This window comes from Ambystoma mexicanum, chromosome 1p (genome assembly GCF_040938575.1).
Source record: "Ambystoma mexicanum isolate Mex_15411 chromosome 1p, UKY_AmexF1_1, whole genome shotgun sequence".
Taxonomy (NCBI): domain Eukaryota; kingdom Metazoa; phylum Chordata; class Amphibia; order Caudata; family Ambystomatidae; genus Ambystoma; species Ambystoma mexicanum.
In genome coordinates this window covers 1,310,008,240-1,310,033,420 of record NC_090921.1, presented here as the reverse complement: position 1 = coordinate 1,310,033,420, position 25,181 = coordinate 1,310,008,240, and the positions used below count along the sequence as shown (strand labels likewise).

At 46.2% G+C, this 25,181-nt stretch overlaps 1 protein-coding gene across 2 annotated transcripts in view; it reads left to right on the top strand.

Annotated features, from left to right (window-relative positions):
* Positions 1-24,363, top strand: part of ALDH16A1 (aldehyde dehydrogenase 16 family member A1) — a 703,308-nt gene extending 678,945 nt beyond the window's left edge. For both annotated transcript variants that reach the window (XM_069606350.1, XM_069606359.1), the window contains exon 17: positions 22,661-24,363. In XM_069606350.1, the coding sequence (XP_069462451.1) occupies positions 22,661-22,834 (174 nt within the window). In that variant the 3' untranslated portion in view covers positions 22,835-24,363. The remainder of the gene's footprint in view (positions 1-22,660) is intronic.
* Positions 24,364-25,181: the final 818 nt, after the last annotated feature.

Genomic DNA, 25,181 nt, shown 5'->3' with positions numbered 1-25,181 from the left:
CTGTGTCGGAGCATGCTGCCATCAATGGGGTGTCACCTATGGTGCTGCTGCCACCGGAGGCAGTGCCTTCTGTGGCATCCGTTGGGGGGACCTGTGGTGGTGGTGTTGTGGGCATGCTGGCTGCTGGGGTGCCTGTTGATGTTCCCTCCTGTGTGCTGCCACCTGATTTGTGCTGCTGCCGTGTCTTGATGCGTGCAGCTGAGGTGGAGGGTCTTTGGCCGTTGGTCTTGGCCCTCTTTGCAGGTGTGCTGGTAGGGGTGTCCTGCAGCTCGTCGTTTGGATCGGACCCTGTGGTGGAGTAAAGGAGGGCGAGGGTTATTGGTGGGTCTGTGGGAATTGGAATGGCATTGTATCACATGCATTGGGGTGGTACCTGAGGGTGATTTGGGTCAGGGCCTTGGAGGTGCTTCCATTTGTGTGTGGAGTGAGGGTGCAGTTGTTTGGCAGCCTGCAGTTAGGGTGTGCCTGCTGCACGTGTAGTGCGTGTTTTAGGGGTTTTTAATTATTTATGTATTTATTGTGGGTTTTAACGTGCGCTATCAGGACGATGTGTGTGGACGTTCTCCTGGACATGTGTTTCTGTTGCACTATGGGGACACATGGTGCTTCACATGGATGGACTTTGTGGTTTTGGCATTGTTTCATTAGGCCCACCTACCTGATTCTTCGGATGTCTGCACTCCTTTCTCCATCCCTCCGACTCCCTCTATGCTCTCCATTCCGATGGTGGAGGCACAGATTTCTTCCCAGGGGGTCAGCTTGATTGGTGATTCCGACCCTCCCCCGGTGGCTGTGGCAATGTTGCGGTTGGCAGAGAGTATGCTGCGGACGCGTATCCGCAGGTCGTCCCATCGCTTACGGCATTGCTGTGGGGTGCGGGGTGCGGTCCCCACCGCACTTACCCGCTGTGCCACCAGAGCCCATATGGCCTTCTTGTTTGCGAGTGCCGTCCTGGTCATTTGCGTGGAGAAGACGACGGCAGCATTCTCCTGGAGGGTCTCTGTTAGCACGGTGAGTTCCTCACGGGAGAAGTGGACCTGCCGCTTGTGGTCGCACGCTTTCTTCGCTACTTTTCCCATTTTTCTTGGTTTCGCTAGGGTGGATGACGGGTTGGGTTGTGTCTCAGGGTGGTGATTTTAGTGGTTGTGTGGTTTTAGTGGTTTTATAGGTGTACGGCGGGTTGTTTCCCGTTCCGGGCCCGTGTTTTAACTTCCGTTTCCGTATATTTCCGGTCACCGTACTTTACGGTAGGCGCACACTGCGGTGTCCGCTGTGATGGGTGGCGGTATTGCACCTAGGGCACCGTACGGCGGCGGTGTGGGCCGTTTTGGGTTCATTTCCGCCATCGCGGACTTTGCACTTCCGCCATGCCGTGGTGCTCGTGCCCGATGGGTCGGAATGGGCCGCACTTTGCTCCTTCTTGCAATGGCGGAAACGCTATTTACGCTGTGGCGGTCCGGTCAGTCACTTTCCGCCAGGGTCGTAATGAGGGCCAATGTCGACGATTTTCACCCATGACAGTAACCGAGTACCATTTGGTCTTGAACCAGCAGGTGGAGGCAATGGGGGGCACAAATTTCTTCTCCTACCAGGCCAATTTACTCAACTTGGCTGACGGGTTACGGGATGCAAGTGGCTTGGAGACTTCTCCCAACTTAGATATTCAACAAGCCCATCCCTATGGGCATGCACATGCCCAGAACTGCACCACAGTAGACAGGGTGATAGATGCCCTGTGTGTGGGTGCTCCAGTCAAACCCCTGTCAAGCTATGTACTCACTGACATTCTTGACCAAGGACCCCTTACAGAGGCGGCCTTGCCCTTCAACATTGCCTTGTGACTGAAACCTTGTTCAACCCCTCCTGTGAATTCTGAATTCACAAAAAATGTAACCCGGCAAGGGGAGATCCATTTTTCCTCTCCTCCCATCCGACTCCGGAGGGCCTGGATGCGCAAGCTGCCATGGTCAATACTAGCCCCGCCACATCCACATCCAATCTCCCTACTGATATGGAGGGTAAAACGTCTGACACCCTTGCAAAGAAAGATTTTGCATCATGCAGTATGGCCTTGAAGTCTGTAAATGCTTCCTGGGCTTTTCCAAAATACACTTTTGGTCTTTAGAAGACATTTCGGGAAGCTTCAGAAAATATTCTTGAGCGAGAAACGCGAGATGGATTGTAGATGACAGAAAAGAGGTGGCCCACTAGTCTTTGCAAATGGGCCGGGACGTTGCCTACTGCGTTGGAAGAGCAATGGGATCAGCTAAAGTTCTGAGGCGTGTGAGGGGTCAGAAATGTGAGGTGTACAACTTTTGGATGATTTCTCAAAATACGCCATGTTTTATCAAATGCCTCACTATCCCAACTCTGACAAGGATTTCCCTACCTATCAAAACAAAACAAAAGGAAAACACTAAAACACAGGATATCTGTCCCTCACACTTAAACATTAAATACACAAAGAAATATATGGCAATTCACAGTAACATCAATATTCATATTCAGTCTTTCTTGGTAACCTGGGGGGAGCTTCATGTTTTTAGTCTCGTTAAGAGAATACATATTACCCTTTACTCCCACATATTTGGCCAGGCTGCTACCCCCATACGAAAAACACACCCTTTAAGTTTTGCCCTTCTTGTAATGGAAAATTGCCCTGAAAAGACTTGCACCGGGTGTGCAATCTGACTCCCCAGGGATCACTCCGAGGGACAGTGCAAGTCGTGCAAACTGTCGTGCAAACTGTTCAGGCCTAAAACAGTTAGGACTGCAAAACCAAACACTGGGCCCACCACGCCATGCAGGCCGAGGCCGCCATGGACGTTGAGGGAGCCTCCAGCGACAGCAGCATCAACGTCTACAGTGACGCCAGGGGCAATTGGGATCCATCAGATTCCAGCGTGCGAGACCCCAACAGGCAGGCCGACAGTTCTGTTACGGGCGCTGAGGGGGAGGTCTGAAAGTTCTCTGTCCTCTGGGCCATCGCGGTCGGAATGACAACAAGACAGGCCCCCGAAAGAGACGGTAAACTCAGTTTCTGACACTGTGTCTAAACCCTCGAAATCCTCTAGCCCCGACGACCAGGGCGTCAAAAGAAACATGTGCCCAAGACCCTGTTAGAGGGCCATACATCGAAAAAAACCAGAAGTCTTCAACGTCACAGGTGAAAAAATCCCAGACTACTAAAAGCAGGGGTTGCAGTACACCAGAGGGCACTCTGCCAGGGGCTATGCACCATTAAAAAAAACCCTCCCCCAGAGCCACCACCTGCACCAACTACTCCTACCCCTGCCCCCTCTGCTCTGCCAAGCTCCTCTCAATGAACAGAGCAATTTGATAAGGTGATGAGGAGTATGTCGTGTTTTATTAATTTCTTTGATGACCATCCCGAATTCCTGCAAAACCTTCAGGGCACACAGCAAACTACGCAAAGCACCCAGCCTACCGCCAAAAAAGCCTGCCTAGACTCCACACAGGCTTCCACCTCACATCAGGTCCTAAGGCAAGATGCTTACTATTGTACCACTCGAGGCTTCCAGGACCGTAGCACTTATACAGACACAGACGACCAAGGGGACACAGTGGACATTGACCAATATTACGATGGCGATGATGAAGACTTTTACGTCATCCAGTCACCAGATCACACAGACGCACCGGTGGCAGACTCTTCAGTGGATAACCAATTCCAATATAACAACCTGCTCCTGAAGGCTGCAGTGCACTTCAAGATAGACCCACAAGAAACCCAGGTCAACAAGGGCTTTGTTGAAGACATCCTTGTGGATAAAAAAATCAGCAACCCAATTTATCCTTCTGTTGCAATCAGTGCAAAGACTCATCCAACCCTCTCTACTCATACCAAATCGAACGCGGGCAGTGAACCGGCGCATCGAGAAGATGTTCAGACTGGCCCCAGAGACCCCTTATACATCAGGGGGCAGTTAAAACCTGACTCGTTAGTGGTGACAACTACAAGAAAAAGAGTGTGAATCCCTCTGGCCCCTTGCGAAATCCCTCCTGATAAGGAGAGTAAGAAAATGTACACCTTCGGAAGGAAGGTGGCCTCTTCGGCAGTTTACCAAACTAGAATTGCTAATAACACAACTCTATTAGCCAGTTACAACTGTCACAAGTGGGATGAGATCGCCGAACAAATCTAATTGGTCCAAGAGCCCCTCAAGACTCGGCTCTCACTCACCATTGCAGAGGCAAAACAAGTAACCAACTGCATCCTCAAAAACTTGGACGCAGCGGACAATGTAGGAAGAATTGTGGCAGAGGGCACACTGATTAAACGTCACGCTTGGTTACGGCAATTAGGCTTCAAGCTTGAAACACAGGCAATCCTCCTTAATATGCTCATTGAACCCAATGCTTTGTTTGGTAAAGCGATGGAGGATGCTCTAAAAGAGTGCAAACGAGGAATATGACGCCCTCAAATCATTAGGGCATCTCACCAACAAACCATTTGGACAATGGGGAGGTTAGAACTCTCGCCGTATTAGAGGTCAAAACTCTCAACGGGCTTCAAATTATAATAAAGGTGGCCAAAGCTTGTCTTGCGGTACGTCACAGGGACAGTCCTGAGTTTCAAAGAGGCCAAAGAAGGTCTAGAAGTAGGGGCAGATCCTCCTCCTCCTCTAGAGCGAGCTAAACCCTCAATGAACACCTGCTACAGGTTTCCTCCCATGTCACTGCAGTAGGAGGCTGCATTTCACACGTTACCAACGCATGGGATAGAATCGCTTCAGACAAGTGGGTACTTTCCTCTGTGGCAGGCAGTTATTGTATAGAGCTGATCCAACAACCATCCATATAACCTCCCACCAAGACAAAAGCACACCTCCCAGGAAGAACGTAGTATCCTGTTGGAATAGATGAAGGTGCTGCTTCTAAAGGACGCCATAGAAATTGTCCCAGTAGACCAGGTAAACAAGGGTATTTATTCAATGTACTGCCTTGTGCCAAAGAAAGACCTAACAATACGCCATGTCTTAGACCTGCACCTTGCAAACACCTATGTCAAGCTGCAAAAATTCCACATGACAATGCTACAGGAAGTTATCCCACTGCTAAAGCAGGGGAACTACATGGCATCCTCGCATACTTTCATATTTCAATGTTCACAGTGCATAGAAGGTTCTTGCATTTCAAAATAGCGAACCAACACTACCAGTTCAAGGTAATACCCTTTGGCATAGACTCCGCTCCTAGGGTATTTACCAAGGTACTAGCGATAGTGGCAGCACATCTACACACAGAATCGATCCCAGTGTACCCTTATCTGGACGACTGGCTGATAGGGGAATCCCCCAAATTTGCAAGCAAAATACCTAAAGGACAATCAATCTCCTGTTCAATTTGGGGTACTCAATCAACGAGAAAAAATCAAGTCTTGTTCCAAACAAGACCAAACAGTTCTTAGAAGCTGGCATGAACACAGAAGAGGGTCTAGTCTTTCCTTCAAATGGAAGAGTGCAAAACATACTGCTGCAAATACCTCGGTATAGAGCTGGTCACCAAATAACCATATGCAAAGCAATGCGCTTGCTCGGTAGGATGGCATCATGCCCCACACGCACGACTGCGCATTCGTCCAATGCAAGAATGGTTAGCGAAACAGTGGTCTCGGGCAAGTGGTCAGTGGGACGATCTAGTGGTAGTTTTGCTTACCTTCATACAAGCTCTACGCTGGTGCACAAGGAGAACATGTTAAAGGGGAAACCTTTTCACAATCCTACGGTGCAAGCACATCGCTCACTGGGTGGGGAGCCTATTATCGTCACCACACAGCATGGCCTGTTGACGCAGATCGCGTTGCAGAACCACATACATCTTCTGGAACTACTAGCAGTGCACAAAGCCCTTCAAGCGTTTCAAGTGCACCTGTCAGGCCAAACAGTCCTCACGGACTGCACCACCACCATGTTTTATATAAACAAACAGGGGGGCACACACTCTCTAAGTCTGTCCAGGTTAGGACAAAAAATGTGCAAGTGGGCACACAAGCGGGGCATGGTTCTAACATCGCAACATGTTGCAGGGGAACTAAATTCTCTGGCAGCCTTATTAAACAGAGATCCTCTACCCGAAGAGCACGAGTGGCGACTCGACAGAAATATTGTAAACATCTTCACACTATGTTTATGTTTAGGCATTTATAATGCGCACCTGATCCCCGAGGGCTGATGGGCACAGATTTACAAACGAAAAACATAGAAAGCCAAGGAACATGGCAAGAGTAAAAAAAAATTGAAGAGCCGGGCACATATGAATAATAAAGCTCTCTAGGCAAAAAGCAGGGTCTTCAGCTGCTTCTTAAAAAGTTCTGTTGAGGCTATAGTTCTTAGCATGGGTGGAAGGGCATTCCAAGCATTTGGGGCTGCTATTTCAAAGGAACCCTGCGGTGCCTTGTTGGCATTGCTGCGCGGAACTGTTAGAAAGGGGAACCCACCTCTGGACTTGTTCGCCACAAGACACAGGTTTCCCCAACACGAGTCCAAGGGGAACGCCCTGTGGGTGAACTGGTCAGGGAAATGTGCCTACCTTTTTCCTCCAACTCCTCTAATGAACAACATGGTAAACAAGATGCACAAGGAACAAGTGACACTAATCCTAGTTTCTCCTATGTGGGCGAGACCACCTTGGTTTCCACATCTGCGCAAACTAGCGATGTGCAAACCAATCAAACTCCTGTGCCCCTACAACATGCTTACACAGTACAGTGTGGGGACAATGTTACACCCTCAACCTCAGTCTATGAACCTGGCAGCTTGGCTCCTGAAGTCGTAGAATTTGGACATTTAAAACTACTTCAAAGGTATGTGGACATCCTCAAGGAGGCATGTAAACCAAACACGAGACACTGTTACTTTAACAAGTGGAAAGGATTTGTAATATGGTGCCAGTCAAAACAAATAACTTAATCATACATTCTTCATTACATGTTCCACTTACTAGACCCAGGCCTAGTTTTTAGCTCCTCAAAGTATACCTCGCGGCTCTATCCACGTACACCACTTCACAAAGTAAAGTGTCCTGGTGGAAAATCCCTGTCATTAAGGCATTCATGTAGGGAGTAAAGACTCCACCCTCCCATTTCAAACCCGCCTCCAGGGTGGGGTCCAAATGTAGTACTTGCAAAACTCATAGGACCCCCTTTGAGCCTATGCACAAGTCCAGCCTTAAACACCTCACATATAAAACAGCTTTTCTGGTGGCTATCACCTCCATGATATGATATATGATATGACAAGGTATGGCATTTATAACACGCCTATACACAAGTGTTTCAAGGCGCGACGAGGCAAGGGAGGGGGAAGAGAGGGACGACTGAGACAACAATCTTACTAGGCCAGGTGACATTGAGATTGCAGATCGTGAAGGGGCAGGGGGCAGTGTAGCACATGAGATCAACAGGAAAAAAAATAGAATAAAATTAAAAGCAATAAGTAAAAAGTGCGGCCAGCTTGTGGCAAGTGCAAGGGTAAGTGCAGACATCAGGTGTAAAGTTCTGGTAGAGGACTGTAGGGATACAGAATACAGTCCCCAAGTGTGGGGTTTGCCAGGGGAGGCAGTGCAGGGGTGCAACTGGTGGGAGAGGGGACCAGGGCCCCAGATCAGAGTGTGGCCAGGTGAACAGTGTAGTTTTAGTTTCAGCCAGGAGTTCAGCAGGGGAGAGGAGGAGAGAAAGCAGAATCAAAGTGGAAGGTTTTGAGGTGCTTCCAGAACCTGAGATGTTTCTCCTCAAGTTTCAGGGAGGCTGTTCCAGAGGGAGGCCCCAGCCGACAAAAGAGATCTACCACCAACTTGTTGCTTGGAGAAGCGACTGACCCTGAGGGAGTTGCAGGCTGATGAGCGAAGAGCTCGAAAACGAAGATATTTAGGAAGAGAGAGTTGAAGGTATTGAGGCCCCAGGCCCCAGAAGGGCTTGTGGATAATGCAGATGTTTTGAACTTAATCCTCACAGCCACTGGGAGCCAGTGCAGAGATTTCAGTCCTGGGGAGATGCAATTGCCTAGGACAAGTGTCACAGTCCTGTTCTGGATGAGTTGCAGAGGGCGGAGAGTAGGAGCAGGCAGATTTAGAAAGAGGCTGTTGCAGTAGTCCAGCCCAGAGAGAACCAGAGCTCTGGAGACAGTGAGCTTCTGGGGGAAGGAAAGGAAAGGAAGAATACCTCTGAGGAGGTGCAGCTGATAGTGTGACTACCTAGAGACATCATAGATGTGAGGAGAGAAGGAGAGTGTGGAATCGAAGATGACTCCCAGGTTTTTAGCCTCACAAGTGGGAGCAGGAAGAGGGCCAAGAGAGGCTGGCCAGAGTGTGACCGGAAAGGAGGGAGCAGGTGTGCCGATGAAGAGAATCTCAGTCCTACAGGCATTAAGGCAGAGATCATTGATGGCACATCACTCCTGGATAGCAGACAGTCAGATGAAAGAAGAAGTGGCGGCAGGGAGCCTGAAAATGAGTTGAGTGTCATCCGCATTGCACTGAAAGTTGGGGCAGAGAGCAGCAATGCGGTGGCCAAGAAGTGCTAGGTATTGGTTGAACAGCCAGGCAGAGAGGTTAGACCCCTGGGAAACACCACAGCTAGAGTTAGAGGAGAGGAAGGACCCAAGTTGGACCTGGGAGGGTCGATTGGAGAGGAAAGAGGTCAGCCAAGCCAGGGCCTGATCAGTGATACCCAGGTTATCACTGAGATGGTTGAGCAGGATGGCATGGTTGACCGTGTGAAAACCAGAAGAGAGATCAAGTAAGAGGAGGACACGGGTTTTTGGAATCAAGGATGGAGAGCAGGTCTTCACGGATGTTCAGGAGAGCAGTTTCCGTGCTTTGGCAGCTCTGAAGCCAGACTGATGGTCATGAAGACAACCAACAGATTCAGTGTGAAGATTTAGCTGGGAGATGGCCAGCTTTTCCAGGAGTTTGCCCAGCAAAGGAGTGATAAAGATTGGGCGATAGTTAGCTGGGCAGGACGGGTTGGCAGAGGGTTTCTTTAGAAGAGGGTGCACAAGGGAGTGCTTCAGGGGGGAATGGAAGACCCCAGTGGTGAAGGAGTGATTGCAGATGTCCGCCAGGGCATGGGCCAAGGTGTCAATGCTGTCCTTGATGGTTTTTGAGGAGCAGGGGTCAACCTGTCTTAACGAGACTTTCATAGATCGGACTTATCTAGAAACGTCATCTTGGGAGAACAGGGGAAAGGCAGAGAAGGAGGGAGGAGAGGTGGCCGAAGAAGGGCCAGAGGAAGAGCAGGGAGTAGAAGGGACAGGGAGAGGAAGAGAGAGTGGACAGGATATCCTGGTTTTAGAGATAAATGATGAGCCAGGGCCGTGCAGAGGTCCTGAGAGCAGACAGGAGAGATAGACTGCAGCAGGATTGGACAGCTCCTTGCAGATTTTAAAGAGTTCGGCCGAGTTGTTATATGCCGCAGAGACGAAGACTTGAATGTGGGCTCTCTTCTTGGTGCGGTCAGAGAGCCAGTATTGCCTTTGGGACAGGCGGCAGGCCTGTTTGTCAGAGGATGTACTGGAAGCACGCCATTTCCTCTCTGCCACCCTGCACCTGCGTTTAAGGGCATCGAGGTCTGAGTCATACCAGGTGTTGCACTTGGCTTTGGGTTTCAAGCGAATCCTCATGACGGGGCAAGAACATCAAGAGTATCGGAGATAGCAGAGTGGAGCATGGAGAGGGCTGTGTCAGGTGTGAGTCAGCCAAACGGCGGAGGGGTGGGGGGGTGAGAAAGTGGCGGTGAAAGCTTCAACTGACACACGCTTCATGGGTCGGATAACCGAGAAGGTAGGTGGCAGTGCTGGAGTTGGCCTGCCCGAGGGGTGGAGAGAGTGAGCTGGGAAGAAAGGAGCCAAGTGATAACTCCAGGAGAGAGGAGTGGTGAGAGGGATAGAAAAGGAAAGGTCTGTAGAGATCAGAGCATCAAGAGTGTGTCCTGCAGAGTGAGTCTGCAAAAGAATCCAGGTTGAGGACAGGAAGCATCCAGGTGGATGTTAAAGTCTCCAAGAAGGAGGAATTGAGTGGTTGAGACCAGGAAGGAAGAGGAGAGGTTCACCCATTCATAGAGGAAGGAGTTGTTCTGACCAGGTGGCCGATAGATGGTAGCCACAGTAAGGGAATGGCTAGGAGAGAGAGAGCCTGCAGACGAGGCATTCGAAAGAAGAGTAGGCCTGTGTAGGAATGATAGAGGCAGGAATCCATTCAGGGAAGATCAGGGCTACACCCCCTCTGGAATGGTTGGACCTGGGCACGGAAAGGATGTTGTAGCCGTCAGGGAGGAGAGTGTCAAAGCTTGTGACAGAGCTTGCCATGAACCATGTCTAGGTGAGACAGAGGACATCGAGGTCAAGTCCTTCAAGGAGGCGGCAGATGTCAGATGAGTGTTTGACGACTGAGCGAGAGTTTAGAGTGGCAATATGGAGAAGGTTGCTGTCCTTCACGGACTTCCCGGTAGGGGTACAAATCAGAGGTACGCCCTGCGGAAGTGTAGAAGAAGTGTGGGTGGGGGCAGAAGAGTAAGGCGGAGAGGGCAAGGTAACCAAGGAGGAGATGGCAGCGGGGGGCAAGTAAGCCGTGGAGGGGATAGCGGGGAAAGCAGGAAAAGAAAGGAAATTGATGAAGCGTGGGATGCATCTATCAAAGAGGAGAAGATTGGCCTGAGGGCCTTGGACCAAGACGATACCATTCAGGTAAACATTAATGATGACCTTAGAGGAGTGGTAGGAGGCCAGGAGGGCCTCCGACCGGGTGCCACCATTAATGGGAGAAGAAGAGAAAGGAGAAAGCACAGAGACCATATGAAGATTCCATAGGTCTGGCGAGGGAACGACAAAGAGGATGTCGGTGAGGGTTTGCCTAGAGGGAGCATTGGTATAGGTGTTGGCGATAGGGAGGCCTGGTTTGAAGACCAGGATGACCTTTTTAAACTTCTTCCTACCAAATTTAGTGAGGAGAGTAGGATAGTCGATAGAGAAGCAGTTAGAAAAGATAGGAGAGACAGAGAGCACCATAGTGTAGGTAGAGAGAGGAGAGAAGTGTCAGTGAACTACAAGCTTTGTCAGTGCAGAACCCTTTCTTTGTTATCCACAAAGACAAGCTGGTATTAAGAACACACCCTAGGTTTTCACCCAACTTCATTTCTAAGTTCCATGTCAATCAGTCCATCGAACTACCAGCTTTCTTTCAAAACCGATCAAGCTCAGCTGAGAAAAAACTCTATACACTAGATGTAAGGAGGTGCGGTATGTAACAAGACTAGACCGATTTATCAAAACAAACCAACTGTCTGTCTCCATAGCACCTGGCAGGTAAGGAGACCACGTTTCCAAAAACACCATCTCCAGATGGATAGTCGGATGCATACAGCTCTGCTACTCTCTGTCAAATAAAACTCTACCTACCGAGAGCTCACTCTACCAGGGGTAAAGGAGCTACCTTGGCCTTTATTGCAAACATCCCGCTGGACGCCATTTGCAAAGCAGCTACATGGAGCTCTATTCATACTTTTACTCAGCACTACTGCATTGACACACTCTAAAGCAGATTCCCAGATGGGACAAGTGGTGCTAAAACATCTATTTGCCACTATACCTTCTCACAACCCACCACCTTCTCCAGACACTGCTCGCTAATCTATACATATTCCATAAACCTCAGAAGGGATACATATGTATATGTATGAAAAAGCTTTTGTTAAGGGACAGTTAAGGTGATCAGGTTTAACGCAACAAAGCCCATGCAATTCAGCGGACATGGGAAGTGATGATCATCTTAGCTCAGCGCGTTCCTTGTTGATGACCCCTAGGATCTAATGGTGTGTTATTTATATAGCACTTACGCCTCAGTCTCTACATAGAACACATATACATACATTATCACCCAACCAGACTTGGTACTCATTTATCAACCATGGAAGGATGAATGGCTGAGTTCACCATGCCGGTATTTGAACCTGCGACTTTCAGATCACACCCAGATTGCAGCAGCGAGTGCTCAACTGACTGAGCTATCTTAATGGCCTCTAATTTTGTTTGTCATTGTGAATCCCATTAGTTATGTATGTGCTCATTGGCTTTGCAACGGGGGGACGCTGGGTTAAGGTGATCATGACATCACACATCTGTTGAATTTCAAGGGTCTTGTTGCATTAATTCTCATTACCTTAACTTTCCCATAACTAAAGTTTTTTCAGTGAATTTCAAGATTTTTGTTATACCATAGTTTATTGAAGGGCTATTAGCGATGGCCTTCGGCCATGTGGCCACTGTACATTTTCTGCCAGTAGGTTGCCTTGGGGACTGCTAGCCAAGGCATTACGCCCTGGCCAGTGTATATTTACCAAACCATGGGAAGTAGGATTGGAGGAGGCCTCAGTGAGCAAACTACCAATATGGGTCGGAAATTACCTACCAATACTCCATCAAGCGGTTGGAGTATAATTTCAGCAAAAAAGTGCCAGCGAAATGCCTCAGTAAGAACTGATTTAGTACCCATGCCCCTGGAAAATCATTTTGAGATCTTAACGTCCTCTGAGGATGTGGATTGACAAGAGGTGGTTACAGAGATTAGAGCAACTGTGCCGACCCCCCCTAGCATCTCATGAGAGTTTGGCCATCGAAAGTCTGCAATTGCGCCTGCTGTCTTGGAATATCGCAGGCGCAACTAGGAAACTGAAGTAGGGACCAGTGATGGAACTCCTTCAAGTTAACTCAGTAGTCCTACTCCAAGAAACCTGGGCATTAGCACCTCCACGCCTCTATGGTTTTATATCTTTCGATATCCCAGCTAATAAAAAACCGAGAGGCAGATACTATGGTGGTTTGTGTATTTTGATCAAGGTTGCTCTGGAGTGTAGGATTGAGGTGATTCTAGCAGGGCTGGATTTTCTGCAGGTGGTGCTATTAACAACCAGAAAGGGGGATGAAATATGTATCATTAATTTTTATAACAGTCCTCACATCTCTGATTAAGATAGACTGACTAAGGTCAAAAAATTTAAGAATCTGCTGTCCAAGGGAAGTAGGAAGTCCAATTTTTACATCTGGGGTGGGGATTTTAACATTAAAATGGGGGTGGGGGGTAGGCATGGATGTTCTAGACCCCCTTGAGGATCGGGTAGAGAATATCCCGCCAAGGAGTATGAGATATGGGAGAGTCTGCCCAAAGGGCCTCCAGCTAAGCCTGTGGTTGCTGGAATGGGGCTTTCACATCGTTAAAGGCCGTATGGCTCCAGACATACCAGGTGACGGGACATATAAAAATCACCAAGGTTGTTCAACAATTGACTATTTTTGGAACTCGGTGAATCTTTGGAAACGTTGTAGCAAGCTTTGAGGTGTTGGTGGACACACACAGCGACCATTTGCCCATTTGTCTAACACTTAAGGGCTTGTTGGGGGATTGGGCATCGCAGGGTACAGCCCCTAGTCCACGGTTGGGAGTACCCACTGGTGCAAGAAGAATTAAATGGGGTACTATCCTAGAGGAAGAGTTACATTACATCTCCATTAGTGAGAATAAATCCCTCGTGTTGGACATTTTGGGCAATCATCAACCTGTATGTGTAACTGTTGAGAAATGTGTAGAACTATTGGCTGCCCTCACATCCAAATTTACCATTGCTATAAAGGCCAAGGGCATTGTATTAAAAAGAGGATGGTTTGATGAGGCATGTAAAAGGGCGAAAAAATTATTGTTGATAACTTTAAAGGACCCGTCCAGTAGCAGATTGGCGATTGCCCAAGATAGGAAAACGTACCAAAAGGAGCTAAAGAGAAGGAAACATGAGATAGAACAGGCAGCCTGGGAAGGTTTCTTGAATGCCGCCAGGAAAGGGGACCAGAAGGCATTCTGGGCATTTGTAAAAAGTGGGCCGGAGGGGTGTTGGTCCAATGTGGGGAGAGGCACACATGTGGAAGAAGGGGCCTGGCTAACGCATTTTGGTAATGCCACCACTCACCGTTCAGTCTCTTCCTTGGGGTTCCCTGTCACCAGTTTCTCCTGCTTCCAGCTTCTCTCGCGTCAGTTTCACAAGCCAGCTATGTTCCAGATCTACACGTTGCACTTCCTGCTTTTCCTCAACTCTCGCAGCACCGCTGAATTGAAACTCATGTTCTTCTCTCTTCCAAAGAGCTCCTCCTTCTATTTTTGTGACGTATAGCTGGGCCTTCCCCAGTGTAGACCCATAGTCCTTGCTCTCTGTTGCTTGCATGTTCTGTATCACTCAGGCACTCTTCTTCTCAGTATTCAGAGTATGTTTCTCCATAGTGAACCTATGGTTTTATATCACAATATCAGTGGCTTGATCTTCTTAGTTTTGGGAAGGGGGGTCTCTCCTGCTGAGGGCCCGCTTGCCTCTCACCCCTAGTGCAGGTATTGCATAGTGGTCTCACCTCCCTAGCCTCACAGGGAAAGGCTCCCCCCTTGGGGAGAAGGTACTGAATCCCGCAATTTGTCAGTTTCTTTGGGGCCCATTAGCCATGGCCTTTGGCCACTGTACATGTTGCAGCAATAGGTTTCTTTGGGACCCACTAGCTACAGCCTTTGGACGTGGCCACTGTACATGTTGCAACAATAGGTCCCTTTGGGCCCACTAGGTATAACGTTTTTCTTTGTTCACTCTCTTCTAATTCCTGCAGGATTCCCCTGATAATGGCAATATACTACAGATATAGCAGCAATGAACTACCCATGTCTGCGGTATTCCCCCGGTAGCCCTGCGAAAATGCTGAAACGCTAAAAAATAAACAAAAATCTTCCCTGCCCTTACAGACGCTCGCCAAGTGCCCTTGTCCTCTTTCCATCGTCCCTCCACTCTCCTCAGCTGCTTTTTCCCCTCCCTGGCCCCTTCTATTACCTCCCTGTCGAAGACTCCTTTGTGTGATACATTTTCTTTACCGAGCGCATCTTGCGTTACCGGAGGAATATCGCGCGATTCCCCCAGCATTCCCCCAGCATTCCCCCAATAATCCAAAAACTTTCAAACTAACTGGCTCCCCAGATCGCCTACTACTCTCCAATTTCACATGGTATCCTATTTCCCCATCCCCACCTCTAGCCTGATGCAATTTCATCCTTTTTCTTCCTCCAAATAGCTTTTTGAACACTTTTAATGTTAGGCTTCCCCTGGTATTACCACGGTAATCGCTTGCATCAAGCAAAAAGAGGCACTTTTCATTTATGAATAGCCTCTCTACTGCAAAACACCAGCGGAGATATCGCTATATTTTTGGGAGAAGGGGGCTCCCCCTTCCCCGTCAAATATTTTAAAACCTTTTGGACAGAATAACCCCAAACCTGTCCAGGAAATTAAGTCAATGCTTCGTGCCCAGATTGTTTCTTGTTTGGTCCAATTCCCGCCAGCGGTTTTTGCACTTCCACTTGATCAAATTTTGACTTTTTCTCTATGGGAAATGGGAGTAGGCCAAAAACAGTGTTTTTTTGCTTTCTTGATAACTTGTTCAGTTCTTAACAAATCTTTCCCATTATTTGGGTGGGGAGGGTCAGTGACAAGCTTTTTGTTTGGAAACTGTCACCCAAATCTGTCCACCAACTCAAAAGGTATTAGCAATAGAATGCACAGATTTCCTATGCTTCATGTCACTCACTATAAGGTGGCGACCACTGCCCTATACTATATATGTCATAAATCGGGTGGAGATCTGTGTACCCCAAAACTTTCCTTTTGAGAACAGCACTCCCCACCTTTAAGGGAGCAGGCACTCAAAACAATTAATGCCAGAGGTGAGAGGAAGCAAACTAGAGAGTAAAGGTCAGTCTAATAGCTGGGAGTAGGGGTGGGGCAGTGCCACTGCCCTTGCCACCTTATGGTAGAGATCAACACAGTCCTCAGTCACAGCAAGATTTCCAGGGAGGCATAGGGATTGTAGCTTGCAACAATACTGGTCCTACAAAGTCAGGAGACCAGAATTCATCTACCCTGGGAGGTAAGTCAGATTTCCTCAGTCGCTAAGAAGAGCTCCAGCATTGGGAAGGTTTCTGGAAGGTTGCAGGTTCAAGAAGGGCTTCCTCAGCTCCGATCTCTGTCTCTTCTTCCATGTTCAGGCACTTGTCCCCAAGTTCTACTGTTAACTTAAGGAGAGGCTTGACATATATGGGTATTTGGGGCTAGAAGACAAAAACAGCCCCTATCTTAGGACTGAATATATTCCAGTATGTAAGCAGCCCCCAGTGAATAGGGCTGCCCAATTTGAAGTGTGCAAGTTTCTTCTTGCGCAAATTCCAGATATAGTCTGGCCTTCATCAATACACCATTCAGAAAGCTGTCTCATCTGTTCATTGAGAATGCTGCTACTGCCCTGAAACTCCAGTGGGGGCATGGCCATGACAATATTTGGCCACACACACATCCCATTCTGTCCTCCATAGAGTGGGGAACCCCCCATTGGTACCACTGCCCCAAGTTGAGTTGGGCAAGTAGAACGTATTTGAGATATTTACCAAAAGAAAGGCCTGCTCCAGTGCATTCTTTGGAGCCTTGAAATGAATTGGAACACACTTCTATTTTGGACATGCTTCGAGTTACTAAATCGAATGACCTCAGACCTGCTGGTGGTGCGCGTTCTGTGTACAGCATTTTGGGAGGGGCCCAATCTTCAACCGTAGTTGAAAAAGGGCCCATACAAAATGACACTACGAGATGCATTTCTGACTCCTTGCTCGCAAATCACAGTACCTCTACACCCTCAAGATCTTTGTCTTTTGGGGGTTTGAATAAAATCCAGGAAATTGATTCTCGCAGCTTATGAATTTATTCCAACCAGCATCCTGTTGGAGAAAAGACTCACCCACTCCTACTCGAATGTTTATTTCCTGAAGGTAGGTACAAAGCAGGGTAAGTATATTAGCACTATTTGCCGAGATCCCTAATTTGAGAGCAGTCACCTCTCAGGTCCTAGATCGAGTGGACTTTGTTGAAGACGACCGGACTGACAGTCGTCTTCGAAATAGGCTCAAAGATTGTACATGAGGTACTATTGAAGGAAGCATCCACTCTGTTCCAAATGGGTTTTGACATGCAAGCCATCAGGCCACAACCAAACTACGAACATCAAAAAACGCAAGATCTAAGGGAGGAAAAAAACTCCTTGCAGTTGTGTCTCTCAGTAAATACTTTATTTCAGGGTCTGAGGAATGTGTTGTGGTCTTCTATGAGCAGATTGGCTTCCTGGGCTTGGGTCACTGGACTTTGAACTCGACCTCAGGCACTCGACAGCCTTCGGAAAGGGTTCCCTAGCTATGAGATGATTTGAAAGTGGCCTGTTGGTACACTAGAGGCCACACTTCTCTGTTCGCAAACATTGAGACTGTCAATAAAGTAAGGGGATTTGACATCTTCCTGCTCTAAGAGACCTGGCTCATTGAGAAACCGTTGATGGATGGCTACAAAGTTGATGCCCATCCAGCTGGGAAACTTCATAAGGGGTGCCCCTTCGCAATAAACAAGCTGGTCAGTCCGCAGGCTTTGTGAATCCAACATACAGACTGGGGCCATAGCAACGGAACTTGAAGTGCTTTGGAAGTCAAAATTTACACCTATGTTAGTCATTAACATCTATTTACATGAGAGGGTTGCCCCCTCCAACCCCCCGGGCCCTTTTCTTCACGGCCTCATGGTTTTTCTTTGATTGTTGGGAAAAAGTAAATCTCGGTTTTTGTACTGTGTCAGGGACTTTAATTCACCATGGTTTTAATCAGAGGTGAGTGATCCAAACCCATTGTTTCTGATTGAATTATCACAACACGTCAGTAAAGTAGATAACAGCTGCAGATGGTTGACTTGCCCTAAATCGTTGGGCCTTTAAATACTAAATGGTAATGTTACTGGCGATTAACTTATGCATGATACATGGTCTAGCGGGCATAATTGGACTCTCATTGACTACATTTATACTGTCTCTATGCATTATATGATCATTTTTGTGTCAAGAGCACTACATTCAGCAACCATAACATCCTGGTTGGCGTATTTGCCATTGAAAGGAGGGTAGAAATGAAACTTGACCTTTCAGAGGTAACTGTAAATTCGGTTCTAAATAGAATAAGGTGGGACAATAGGAAAATGGCACATTTGGATTTAGAACTGGATAAAATCTTTGAGGACTGTTCCCTTGACTGGAAACATTTTACGTTCACGGTAGATGAGTGCCACCCCACCTATATGGTCTAATTGATGGAGCATTCCCTTCCCTTAGGTATGGCAAAGCCGATTATAGTTTTAGGAGGCACCCTCATAAACCTGACCCATTCTTGTGGGAAAGGAAGTGTCACTTAAAGACTGAGATTAACAATATCAAGGGGCTTAAGCTCTCCCTAACTGTCTGTAACTTTAGGATTGGGAAAGCAAAGCTCTCTTACAAAAATTGGGTTAAAAATCTTCGTGCCTCAAGGCTCCAAAGAGAGGGAGAACTCATGGTCGAACTTCTTAGAACTAAAGACTTCTCTGTTTTTTGGACTCAGATTAATCCAATGGGATGTTTAAAATCTAAATCTCAACTAAATCCCATTCCGGAGGCCCCCTGGGTCGACCACTTTTTCTGTATATGCCAGGGATGATGGTGACTTTATATGGCAACCAAGAACAGACCATTGCAGACTGAACTTATGTGAGGTCAATGTTTAAAGATGTGAAGGCAGGCGCTCTGTTGCCAGTCTTTAGCTTCTCCTCCTAACGCACGTTTTCATGACTTCCATCAATCTTAAGGGAGGCTGAGGTTCTGTGTTTTTTCAGGCGGGTCTGCATTTGTGTTTCAGGTGTAACAAATTAATTAGCTCTGAGGATTCTGGTACTTGTATTTTTCGCACTTGATTTTGCTGGAAGGTGACTGGAAACAACTCCCTCCATAGCACAAATCTTCCCCTTGATTGGGGGGAGGGGGAAAGTCATGTTTGTGGCTCTCCAATGTAAGGCATGATGGCCCTGCTGCACTGCCTTGTGAGCCCGGGACTCCTGGAACAATGTTTAAAGATGTGAAGGCAGACGCTCTGTTGCTAGTCTTTAGCTTCTCCTCCTAACGCACGTTTTCATGACTTCATCAATCTTCAGGGAGGCTGAGTTTCTGTGTTTTTTCAGGTGGGTCTGCATTTCTGTTTCAGGTGTAACAAATTAATTAGCTCTGAGGATTCTGGTACTTGTATTTTTCACACTTGATTTTGCTGGCAGGTGACTGGAAACAACTCCCTCCATAAACTTATGTGAGGTCACACAGAAGGAAGTTGAAGACTGCATTAAGAGGGCTAGTAAATAGGGGACAGGAGAGCCAAATAGCTTTAATAACCTGTTGCTTTAGTGAGATGCAGAAAAATGGGCTTTCGTATTGAGTTTGTAATTCAATTATGTTATTAGGACAGGAAGATTCTCGGAAACCTGGTCTACCTTCTTCGTGGTTTCTATCCACAAAAAGAGAATGAGAAAGGACCCTAAAAATGACTGTCCCATCATGATAATGGATGCAGACTCTAAAATCTTTGCGTCAGTAATCCTCTCGCATTTACAATTATGGGACACAGAGGCAGGGAGGCTAAAACTAAATTCAGACCAGCTTCTGAAAAAGCCAGGGGACTGGTCTGAATGGATACTTGGTTAAATGTCTTCAGGAGTCTGTACGGTCCAAGAAATGTGAGCATGTATATGTGGCATCAATCGATCTTTCGAATGCCTTCGATTGCTAAACTGTTCACTTCTTTGGACCAAGCTGCATTCTTGGGGAATCCCTGGTGGCCTCCTTAAGATTTTGGTGGGGCTTCATTACAACTCGAATATCCCGGTGTGCCTTAACGTATAGATTTTCCTTGACAGAGCTCTCTATACTTCATCTGGTTTAAGACTGGGTTGCATCTTGGCACCCTGTCTTTTTAACCTTAACGTTTTAGACCTGAGGGATCATCTAACTAAGGAAGCCTTTGCTTCTCTAAGATTAAGGGATTCCTAAATTATTGTAATGGTGTATACCAATGAATTTTTCCTATTCGATCTTTCACCCTTCTACCTGCAAATGCTGACACCTTCTCCAGGTACACGGAAACAAATTTCCTAAAGGTAAATCCAACTAAAACTAGCGTGATGCGCTGCCAGAAGCGCTGGAGGCACACCTGGTACATGAATAAAACAAAGTTGGTATACTCAAATAATATTTGTTCTGGATTCCCCATTCTGGATTACCCCTGTCAACTGTATTTAATGGACTTCCTAAAGAATAGGTAATTAATGCTCACTAGCCAGCTGTTAAAGATCGGACATGAATACGGGAAATTCTCTGCCCAGCCCATGCTTAAGTTCTACGAGGGGAAAATTGTACCTAAATTGTTATATGGGGTGGAAATGTTCACTTCTTGTATCCTTGTAAACTTTCCCTTTTTGAGGGACTTATTTGTAAAAAAGCCTTCTACTTAATACATTCTATATCTACATCGTTCATAAAATACAAGCTGGGACTGAAATCACTTAGAGCACATGCAGACTGGAGAATTCTATCAATGTGCCAATCCTTGATACATCCTCCCAAGGATACTGTATATGAAAATCTACAACAGTACATGCTACAAAAAGCAGAGAATTGTGTTAAGAATTTTGAGTCATATTGTAATAACTTGCTTCAGGAACTGGGTCTGCACAAGTCTGAACTTATTCTCAATCCATGCTCTATAAATAAAATGCCTTTTTAGGCCAGATTGGATGCATACTATGGATGATTTTCACACTCCCGATCATTATGTCACCTTGTTGGCGATCATAAGCGAGTGCGACCCGTTGCACTGGTTTATGGTCTTTCCATCGAATGTTTTGTATCTAGGGACATTTCCATTGTATATTTTGCAATGAAAAAATGTGCATTGAATGCATTGTTAATTTATTTTTTTGGTTGGTGAGGTCCCTCAGCCCAACTGCCCATTTTTTACCCTTTAAAACCCACCACAAAAACAATCACTCACCCCTCAAAAACATGCATTCAATGCATATGTTTTTTGTTGCAAAACCCTCGATAGAAAAACATTTGATGGAAAAGAATTTGATGCAAAGACCTGTTACCTGTTGCACCATAACTGAACATTTATCCATCCAAGTTTCTATGCAATGACTTTCTCAGATTCAGATTAGACATCTGTCCTACAAGGCAAATACAGGCCCGTAGAGGCATCATTATGAAGAATAAGGCACTCTGCAGATTTTGTCAACATCCTGATGTGGAAGAAACAATGCAGCATTTATTGTTAAAGTGTAAGCTCTTGACTGCCTGCCGACAAAGGTATTTTGGGAAATTGATCCGTAGATTGGACTGGATTGTTCTTGACAACTTTAAGGGGTACTGTTGAGGGGTCACCCCACTTCAGTAGTTATTGTTGTCGTGGGTTTTATACAAAGTCTAAACTTGGAGTAGGATCCTTGAAGTTAACTGTGGGTAACTTTATGGAAGAAGAATGCTGAATGCTAAACAAGGAAAAATAGCATTAAGTACTGCTAATTCTGTTAATTATTTTGTAATGTTTTAGCAGTTATTTGTTTTATTAATTTTATTTAATTAATTGTTCATTGATTAATTGCTGATTTACTGTTTGTGTTTTCTTTTTTTGTTTCTTTTGCAAAAGGTTGAATCTTTGATTTAGCATACTCAAATAAAAAGAAATAAATAATAAAAAGTATTCCAGCTGCAGGACGATGTACTGGATTTTACAAGGTGTTCACCGATGTAGGCATACTCTAGGTACCACAGAACTGGCTACATAAGATTATGGAAAGGCTGCGACAAATCTGTTTGGGCACAGCCAGGTTTGCAAGGTTGGCCACATGGGGAACAACGAAGGGAATACTGAATGTGCCCCTTCTGAGGGACTGACAGACTAGGATCAGGGTGCACCATGTACCATAAGTCCTTAGGTGAAGGGAAAAAGTTGGTAAACCATCCACAGAAGAAATAAAAATATAGAGATACTGCCAAATTGACAAGCTGGCTTTCACTCCCAAAATGTTCCTCATGAGGGAAGGTTGGATTTGATAGCAGGAGTGAACATTGACAATCTTTTCGCGCTCTGAAAAACGTTTGTATGAGCATGATACAAATAAAATATCATATATCATATTATGGCTTTACGGTTATTGCTGGGGAGCAGTGGTTTAAGCACAGCCAAGTTATCAGATCTGTGTTTAGTTGAGTGGAGATAAACCCATCTATGTTCAGCTGGGTGAGGTGTAGGTTCAGCCATGTTATCAAACCTGCATATAGATGAGTAGGGGAAAAAAGAGTTCAAGTTAAGTTTGGGTGGAGACATCCCATATAATATTACCTGGAAACAGGTGACTGGGGATGGGCCCATCCCTGGAATCAGAACTGGGTGGTGAATTTCATTTTAGGGGACTTTATCTGTGGTTAACAGGATGATGCCCGACACCGCTTTGCTGGACTGTCTAGAGCTGTCAACAGTAAAAGGCTACTCTTGTCATAGACTAATATAGAGGCAGTTCTGTAGGTCATCATCAGAGAAGAGATTTATGGCTAAAAATAAAAGCTAACAATGCCGAAAGTGGGTCAGACCAAGCAGTACTACCAAAGACTAAGAGTATGTTCTTTTTTTTTATCAGTCATCTATGAAGGAGCTGAAATCTATTTTCTCCCCCCCCCTCCAACTACAGGGATCCAAGTTCGTGGAGTGGTCTTCAGCAGAAAATGTGAAGCGGACATGGGTTAACTATGGAGTTCAACGGAGCTGGGAAGACCCTGAGCAGGGAGCTGGAGAGGAGTTCCTGTACCATGCCACCCAGTGTAAAAACATCTGGATACCCATGGGTGAAATATTTGCCAATTAAAGGCTGAACCATGGACACAGCGAGTAGCTGGATCGACCTAGTGTCACCTCCACTCTTCTTTGCTTTTGATTCTACTTCAGGGGAGACACTGTAGAATAGTCCCCATTCCCACTCAGTTCCATGCCGCAATCTGGTAATCTGCTGGTGGGAAGGGTCTTCAATCTGTTCCACTGTAATCTCTGGGTGGATTGGATGAATACGATGATTTGAAGCAGCAGTGGAGGAAGACCGTTGTAAAAGCAAACTATTTTGATTGGGTGGTAATAATTGGGCTTAAATCAAATCATGTAAAAATGCTACCACTAGAAGTGCCATGTGAAACTATTTTGTGTAGGGCCTCCATTGGACAAAAAATGCAGGCCATTGCTGAGGTTCTGGATAACCACCTAAGCCATTGGTTGTATCCTTTCTATTCAATGGAACATTTCCCATCCTCCACAGTGTGCAAAGATCATGAGGTACCCATTTGCTGGAAATTGATTGTCATACGAGATTGTGTTTCTCTTCCATTGTTTCTTTCAAATGAAGTTTGGCTGTTATGGTTTTAGCTCTGAATTCATGCATTATGATCCAGTTGACCTATGTGAGGAAAATATTTCAGAGCAATGACTCCCTTACACCTGCATTTCGACCTTCTTGCGTGTTAGCATGTTGTGGTGAGATATTCTGCAGACTCAGGTAAGGGAAAAGAATTCCATTCTACATGCTAATCCGATGGTATATTCGATGCTGGGGAAGGCTGCACTGTTGATGTTGGTTTTTACCAGGCAGTGTTCCACTGGCTCCTCATGCAGTTAAGCTCCAACATGGCAAATTGGCACAGTCAATTGTTGTACTCTGCCTTTGAGGAAGTCATCAAAAACACAGTCTTTGGTAATTGAAGTATGATTCCCAGCAAAATCATTTGGCAGCCAGAACTTTGTCATGCGGTGTGGTCCTGCTTCACAAGGCACTGCGGAGAACCACAGGTCCTGATCAGTACATTGGCCTTTCTCAAACCAAGCTGCACTGTTGGATACTATCCTGTACTCTCTATCATGTTCTCTGCTTCCCTTTAACTCTCACCACTTCCTCCTTTAATTCTCCTGTGAGCCTTTGCACCATCTTTGGTTGCTCGTTAACTTTCTCCTGTGCCTCGCCCCTACCCTGTATGCTCCTTGTTACACCATCTTGTGCCCCTCTTTACTCCATTCTGTGCTAGTTAATACGCCCTCCTGATTCCCAAGCTACGCTCTCTCGTGCCTCATAGCATTCTCTCCTATGCACCTCTCTGCTCTTCAAGTGAAAGCCATAACTTCTTGTTCATCTAGGTTTGCAGGTGGGACCCACGTTCTTCATGTATCATTCATGCATTCAGGACAAACCAGCCATTTTGAAAAACAATGTAAAAATGTGTTCTGGTAATTACTGTACTTTGCAAATCTGAATGCAATTAACCAAAACAGGACATTATAAATCCTCTCCATGCCTGACGAGTGAGGACCAATTGTTTTGCAATAAACATGCACTTTGCCTCCTGTTTTATTCAATGTTGTGTTCTGTTTTTATTGATTTGCTTGATTGCTACCCACTGTACTTTCAGGGGACCCATTCATTTTCAACCAAGTCCACTAGTTCTTTGGTTATAATTTGACTTTGGATGGTCCCCACCCGGCAAAGGAGAATTTTTAGGCGTCTTGTATTCTTGTATTCGAGAATGCTATAACATCCAGGCTTCTTCTCCTGCTCCAGGTATCTATGCACACCCTGGAACCACCAAGCAAGCTACAACTGTTGTATCGTAATGAAAACCAAGCAAGGTTGATCTTTTATAATGTTAGAAAACCTTTACTGATAAATATCACAGACAAACATTGGCTTCGATAATTCAGTGTGTGGTGTAAAATAAGGCCCCCGGGTGTGACTAAACTGTGTTAATGGCAACATTTACTCTTCATCTCCCAATGCCTTGGGGAGGAATGGAAACTGGTAATGCGAGAAACTAGTTAGACGGTGTTACTTGCTACTCTTGAAGGAGAAGTCCTAAACGGTTCTACATTGTTAATTTGACAACTATTTGTTTAATTCTGGTCCTCACTTTTCTGGCGGCCATGGTCAAGCACCCTCTTTTTTTCAATAATGAGGTGTTCATCCCAGTGTCTCCTCTCTCTCATCATTTTCATTGCCTACCAATTACCACCCCCTAACCGAAATATATATTATTACGATATATATTCAGTAAAAAAAAGGGACGTTCTCCAGGACGGGCATGGATTCACATGCTCATGAATATTCCCCGTCGTCGGGCTGGGAATCCTCGGTAAAGAAAAAATCGGTATCAGTTTCGTTTCTGATCTGTCTTTCTTAG